General features: G+C 49.3%; 2 protein-coding genes across 2 annotated transcripts; both read left to right on the forward strand.

Annotated features, from left to right (window-relative positions):
• Positions 1-1,058: 1,058 nt before the first annotated feature.
• On the forward strand, positions 1,059-2,686 carry J4E88_009472 (uncharacterized protein; the record flags this gene model as incomplete). The annotated part of the gene is made up of 3 exons (XM_049403071.1): positions 1,059-1,065; positions 1,162-2,240; positions 2,378-2,686. The coding sequence occupies 3 exons, from the start codon at positions 1,059-1,061 to the stop codon at positions 2,684-2,686; spliced, it is 1,395 nt and encodes a 464-aa protein (XP_049251199.1).
• Positions 2,687-3,725: 1,039 nt separating this feature from the next.
• On the forward strand, positions 3,726-5,392 carry J4E88_009473 (uncharacterized protein; the record flags this gene model as incomplete). Its single annotated transcript, XM_049403072.1, has 2 exons — positions 3,726-3,827; positions 3,878-5,392. The coding sequence occupies 2 exons, from the start codon at positions 3,726-3,728 to the stop codon at positions 5,390-5,392; spliced, it is 1,617 nt and encodes a 538-aa protein (XP_049251200.1).
• Positions 5,393-7,330: the final 1,938 nt, after the last annotated feature.

Genomic DNA, 7,330 nt, shown 5'->3' on the forward strand with positions numbered 1-7,330 from the left:
TCGCTCAAGATCGCTCTTGCCTTTCCCAGTATTGGCTTCAGACGCGATGAAATGCAGTACCACGAAGTGGAATTTCGTGTCAAAGTGCATTTCCCCTACAGTCAATTCATCCGGGTGTGCACGGACCTCCAAACGCTCGAAATTGAGCTCTTCCATCTTGATGACTTTGCTGGCGAGATACTGGATATTGAACTTCTCGACCAAGTTCGTGCGCAAGTCAAAGCGCTCCTAGGGAATGATTTTACCGAGGTTGTGACGCCGACGCCGACTACGGCGCACGGTGGATACTTTCACGGCCGACAGCTGTTTGACCATTTACTGGTTTACAGCAAGACTTGAGCGAGGAGCATGCGGAATGACCTTTGAACGAAGCAGGGTATCGTAATTCTATCAACAGTTTCATTACAACTGCGATGCGCGCGATTTTTCTGCAGTCGAGACCCGTACTATCGACGGAAGATTGTGGTGTGAGCGCGTAGTGCCAGCGCGTCGAGTGTTGCCACAGCTCCTGATCGATCGTTCCTTTCACCATTCGATATCAACACTGGGCAACGTCTATAACTCTTGACACTGACCACAGAGTACAGCAATTAGAAAGACAACAGTATTGATAACTTCACTGCTGGAATCTCGAAGTGCAGTCTTCAACGCCGCGTAGTGTCCCGGCCAAGGCCTTCGGCAGAGGGCGCTCGAGGCGCCCTCCTGTAGAACGGCTTTCGTTGTCTGTCAAGACTCGGTACTTTCACCGGAGCAAGAAGTCAATGCGTTCAACAGCAGACCTGTGCACGTCCGTTGCCTGGTGAAAACGGACCTGCACATATAGAAGTAGCGTTGCTCGTTCCCCTGACTTCTTTACCTCCACAGAACTGATCTTATCTCTACTCACATAACTGGGCTACTTTCAACCATACATTTCCTTGCGAACCGCGCAACCGACAAGCGTATCAAGCTCCTACGATGACGGCACCTGCTATGCTCGATCATACCAAGGTCTTGCCGACTGAGCTGAGACACATGATCTGCGAACTTGTAAGCAGCCATAAACGCTTCCTGTCTTTATGCGATGTGACGTGCAATTGCTAACGGAAATATAGCTTCCGTACGATGATCAAAAACATGCCCGCCTGATCGACAAAGCATGGAGCTCTGTAGCTGGCACAGTACTTTGGAACACCTTCACGACCAATCTCGATGAAGGCAGCACAATCGATGCGCTACTTCGTTCAGATGACATTTTGGACATGATCAAGGAGCTGGATATTGACGGATGCAATTATGGGGAAGAACCTTTCCCCACCACTACGGAAATCTCAAGTCGTTTTGTACAGCTTCTGTGCGCGCTACCGCGAAACAGCCTTCGAGCGTTTACGACCACGCTAGACTTTGACGAACGTACGGTTGGTCTTATACTCAAGACTCAATCTCAGCTGTCGAAACTTTCGTTTCCCTCAACGACCCTGCACGACAAGCTACTCACAGGAAATCTAGATAAGCTGGAAGATTTGACACTTCTACCACAAGAAGCAGATCGCCATGCCGATGCCAAATGCTTGGCTTTCACTCCCGTTCTCCGAAGACTCGCAATCAAACCCAAGGCTCAAGATGCACACAACGGAAGACCCTACTCCTGGAGTATGCCAAAACTGGAAGTGCTCTTGGATCTACGCAATATCGAGATTCACTCTGCTTTCATCGAAGAGCAAGGAGATTGCTTCGGCGGTATGACCAACCTGAGTAGCCTACAAAGTCTGCTTCTGAGTAACTGTTCGGATATGCCGCGCACCGTACAGTGCCTCGCCGATGAGTTTCTCAAATGCGATAAGCCCGCACTCAACTCAGTCATCTTCCGACAATTGAACGGTCTGGAAGGAGAGAAGCCATTCAACACCGAAATCGAACACTTTCTTGAAGCCGTTCCGACACTCGAGACTCTCTGCATCACCACAATCAAGGCCATGCGCCCGTCTATTGGTAGCATCTGCCGCCACGGAGAATCTCTGCGCTACCTGCACATTGATCACTTCCCCAATCTTTACGAGTACAGAGGTCTCTATACGGGAAATGTCGAACGGTATACGCCTCAAGAGCTTGAGAGGCTCGTGGCAAGTTGTCCGCACATTGAAGCGCTCAGTCTTAATCTTGTTGATTGGGACCTTGGAGACTATACTGCATATGACACTTTCAATGTGCACGATACCGGACGAGGTTTACAGGAGGATGTGAAAGTTTCCGATCTCTTAGTAAGTGTTTCGCGATGACGCCAACGTTGGTCGTGAATGTCACACTAACTTCATCATGGCTACCTCTTACCCAACTACGCAACCTCCGCAATCTCCGTATTACCTATCCTTTGTTTCAAGCACAAAATGAGGAGCAGGAGGAGACATATGACTACATCATCCACAGACATCAACTCCGCTATCAACAAGTAGCCAATGTCATCATGGAGTTTTTTGCAGACCACGAATCGCCCATCGAGCTTCTTGCCTTTGGTCCGGGCTACTGGCCAGAAGATACATACTCGTCGGCGGGCTGGATGGACATGAATGGGCATTCATTTCCCGACTTCTCCTACCGTCGCGGAATAGTGACAGTAGCAATGCGCGGAGGAAAGCAGGTTTCGCGCGCTGTTGCCGTTCCCATGCTAGAACAAGGCCAACATGAGGCTATGCTTTTCTGGAAGTAAGCGGCTGGAGACAAGGTGGCCAGAGGATATTCACGGTCTGTTATGGTGGCGAAGCCACGAGATGGAAGTTAATCCATCCTTTGGCCTGGGGTGCTTGATACCTGTCAGGAAACATGCGTGTCTTTGTCGCGCAGCTGGTGTTCGGGAGATTATGGGCGCATCATGTCTGCTTCTTCAGTGTAGCGGATACCGCGTGATGCCGTATAGCTAGGAGAATAGCACCAAAACACTTCAATACCACAACTTCCATGTCCAGTCCCCCCAGAGTCAGCTCCTACGTAATGCGCGAAGTATCGTGATGAGTTTTGGGCGCACAGCTCGCAATGACATCACGCGTCATGCTTTTCCAGATGTGGATAGCGTGGCGCACGGGTGCTTGCTGAAGGCAATCTCCGAGCCCCCGAGACGCCTGTTCTTCCACCATCACCTCGCACCATACAGTCTCCGCCAGCTCTCATCAGATCGCGCAGATCTATGGACGCGTCTTAGCTCATCTATATGGCGTCTCTTAGTCTACCACCGTCGCGTGATCCTTTTATCTTGCGACGCGTCTCGTTCAGCCGTCCGTACCTGTTGACCTGACATACCTCGAACGCTACCAGGAGATGGGCCGTGGTGTTTCCAACAGCTATGCATGGGGCTCATTGAGGAATGATATGACCAGATATTGGTCGCTTGATCTAGTGCTGGCAAGCACTTCCATCATGATGTCTTTCGAACGCGCTTTACCTTGGGCCCGACTGGAACTACCTAGTTACATGAAGCAGTGACTGCATCGCCTTCACTAACTTCGGTATGCAATCTACAACTGGTTATTCAGGTCTTCAGTGAATGGAAACTTACTCACGTTGCTCACGCCGCAGCCTTTGGTGGCTGACTTCAATTTCACTCATTCCACGCTCCTGCTGGTGCAGGGACCAACGCGCGCATCTATCGAATAAGAACCTTACCTGCTCCCGCTCTACTACTCATCGACTGATCAACTGACCACACGACTTTACCTTGGACTGCACCATAACCAGCGAATTCATCAACCAAAATGCCGCAAGCATCGGGCGAACTCGACATGGCCCCAGTACCTAGTGTGCAAGGTTACATTGGAAAGATACCACAGGAGCTGCGGCTCCAGGTGTGCGAGCTGGTAAACTATCAGCAAGATCTAATACTGTCATGATGCTAATGCAGACGCAGTTGCCAGGCCAAGCGCTCAAGAACCTTGGACTGGCCAACAAACGATGGCGAAAGTCTAGTTCGACTGTGCTCTGGAAGACTTTCAGCTCCCATCTCCAGGAACGAGGTCGCGATTTCGACGCGCTACTGTTATCTCCACCTAATGGATTTCTCGATAACGTCAAGAATCTTAAGATTACGTCTTTTGATGTCTCCGAGAAGGTGCTGCAGCTGATCGCTGTCCTGGCCCAAAACACATTACGCACCGTGGAGCTACCGACTGGGAACCCCAGGATCTTGGGCCTTTTGATTCGCTCTCAAAATCTGATTGAAGAGCTTACATATCAGCACCCTGGACTGCAGCATAGCCGTCCGGACTCTCGCTTCCTTGTAGGCAACTTGAATAAGCTTCGAAAGTTGACCATTACACCCGCCAAAGATGACGACTTTAATGCATGGCTTCTCAATACACCAGCTTTGGAGACCCTTAATATTGCACACTACAACGGGTTCAAGCCATCCAATCCCGAATTACGAGACTTGGCTTCTCTTAAAAGGTGGAAATGTCCTAGTACTTTCATACCTCTGAGGCTTCGACACCTTCGCCTGTCGTACCTCAACCTATTCGACGGCCCTTACCATCTGGGGAAGATCACTGATCTCCAGTCTCTTACAGATCTTGAGATAAGCTACTGTATCAATGTCTCGTCCTTTTTAGAGCATTTGAGCATCGAATACTCCGCACTGGACAGCTTCGCTTTGAAGTCGCTGTGTTTTACACAATCTTTCGAAGAACCAGATTTATTCAAGTTCTTAAATCAGTTTATCGGATGCTTTTCAGGCCTGGAGAGGCTCTTTGTCGCGACCCGAAATCCTCAGCATGTCAATGTGGAGAAGATGTGTCGACACGGGCAAACTCTACGACTTCTCCACTTGGATCCGTTGTATCGTCCAAGTCGCCTTCCGCTATCCGAAGCCAGGAACCACTGCTACACGGCTACCGAGCTCGAGACACTTCTAGTTGGATGTCCAAAGATACAGGAGCTCGGTGTTCATGTCGCTGCTATCGATATCCGCTCTATGACATGTGGTGTACCATATCTGTTTCCTCAGGAACAAAACTTTGCAAAGGCTTTGGACGTAATAGCCCGCTTTCCTTTGCTTCGCAGCTTGCGCCTTACGCATTTGCTAGCAACGTGGTCGAATGTTGAATTCGGCAATCCAGTTGAACGTGCGGTACAATACTCCCAGTTGGCAACCGAGGTCCTACAATACCTAGCAGCGCGAAGTTCGCCGATCGAGATTTATGCTAACAGCCCTACCGTGACTCCGGGATATCTCGACATGGCGAAGGACTTCCAGGGTCATCAGTGGCCTCATTACTACTACGTGCGCGGACTGATGACCTTACCATCCCGTGGCCGCACCCATACGGAGATCGTGGCGGTACCAGTCAAGGGGGAGAATATGGCAGGCTACCTTCCGAAACAAACAATCTTGCTTAGGAATGAACCAACGGATGAAGTAATATGGTAGTAGCTGGTCGCGCGACGATCATATTTTCGCAGTACTGTGCGCTATTGCATACATCTACGAATAAGATACGCCGGGTTTGCCAGACCAATGCCCTGCAGCGGAAACAAGTGCGCGCCTAGGACACCACTAGCCACCGAATATTGGGACGTAAATAGTGGGATGAAGAGCTAGAAATGAGGGAGAACGAGGAAAGAACGGGTAGCAGACGTGAATGAGTACGTGTTCAACGTTCAGTAGCTAAATACATGTTCTTCCCCATATCGCTTTGCACCCTAAGATCAGTATCAATCCCACAGTCACAGCAACAAGAGCAGCTTCATATAAGAACTCGGCAAGACTCGTACCCGCCAGGCGGTATAAATCCACGTTCCAGGGCCCCTGACAAACAGGACAGACGAGCACATGAGTATTTAGGAATCCAATTTCGCAAGTGGGATATTAGATTCATGGAATCAGCTTGGAAACATGTGACGACCATCGAACAAAAGCTGTTCTTCTTTGAAACCTTGCGATACGAGAGGCGAGCGAGAACATGTCCGAGTTGTCCAGGAATTTTCGATGCGCACCGATACATTCCTCAAGAAGCCTTTTTAGTCTTGTAAACTAGCTGGTGAGTTTGACGGAGGAAGAGAACATCGGCGATAGTGAGAGGCATTTTTAAGCGACTGGAGTTTCATAGTCATGAAAAAGGTGACTGTGTTGTGGAAGCCATTAGTCTTGATGTGTGGTGCTTTGCACTTCGCGGAGAAACAAATAGGCGAAGACATAAATGATGAGGGCATATATTTCGAAGCAAGCTTCATCGCGTTCTCAGATAGCCATTTTGGGGTGATTTGGACGGAAATTCGAGTGCGTGAAGTAAAGAACTTGGAGCGACAGGCGGGCGGCTTTTATGTCTACTCGTAGCGTCACAGTATGACAAGGTAGTGGGACCAATTTGCGCAGCCATGGCGAACACGTGTAGCGGCTTTTACGTGCTTACGCACATTTTAGAAGCGGGAAGAGAAGCGCAGACATCACAAGCCCGGCCTGTTCTTTTGTTGCACAGTCATATGCGAGAGCCTTTGGAGCTTTTGGTATGACAGACCTTCAGGCCGAGGGTACGAACTATACGATCTGAGGCGACCATTGAAGAATGACGGTGTTCAGCCGTGGTGTAGTGGTGTAATAAGTTTCTGTGAAAGACCAGGAAAGGCCATGGAGAGCCTCTGCCCAGGTTTAAGATGGATACTGTGAGCAGGAACAGGAGAAGAGGACATAGGTAGTTAGGACTTGGATTTTGGTGTACACCCATTTCTTTTCCTTTTACTTTTCTAATAATGCGGAGCAGAAGATAGAGAATAGGAAGTAGGAAAGAAGCTCGAAGGAGAAGAGTATTTATACCCAGTGGCAGCACCATGACATGGCGAGATACCTCTGCCTCTCGGGCCATGAATTTGGACCTGTGCACTTTTGATGCGTGTCAAGCAAGTCTGCAGGACGCAAGACCGTGCCGACCATGATGCTTTTCAGTAATAGCTTTGGATTTTGGAGAGAGCGACAGGCGAAAACATGAGATTTTCGTCTTTATACTTTGGCGCACACTCATCATAAGGGCGGAATTGCTTTTTGGTATATCTCGAATAGTGCTCGGTGGAGAATGGAAGGTAAGGATATGCCGAAAGAAACAGATATTTATATGCAAGTGCCGCGCCATGGCGTGCGAAGAAGAGCGCGGGTACTCGCCAGCCATAGGGCATTAGCCAAGGGTTTTAAATTCGGAAGGCGAGGCAGACCAGAACATCACAGCTACATTTGAGGCTTTTCGGGTGCACACACATGACCCTTGCAAGATCTGAGTTTGGTCTTTTGTAGGCAAATAGATAGGAGATGGAAGAGAAGATCATCCAGACAGATGCTATCAGTTTTGTACACTTCCAAAAGGAAGACGAGAAGTAG

This window comes from Alternaria novae-zelandiae (genome assembly GCF_023758075.1).
Source record: "Alternaria novae-zelandiae strain BMP 2774 chromosome Unknown scaffold_24, whole genome shotgun sequence".
In the NCBI taxonomy this organism is placed as follows: domain Eukaryota; kingdom Fungi; phylum Ascomycota; class Dothideomycetes; order Pleosporales; family Pleosporaceae; genus Alternaria; species Alternaria novae-zelandiae.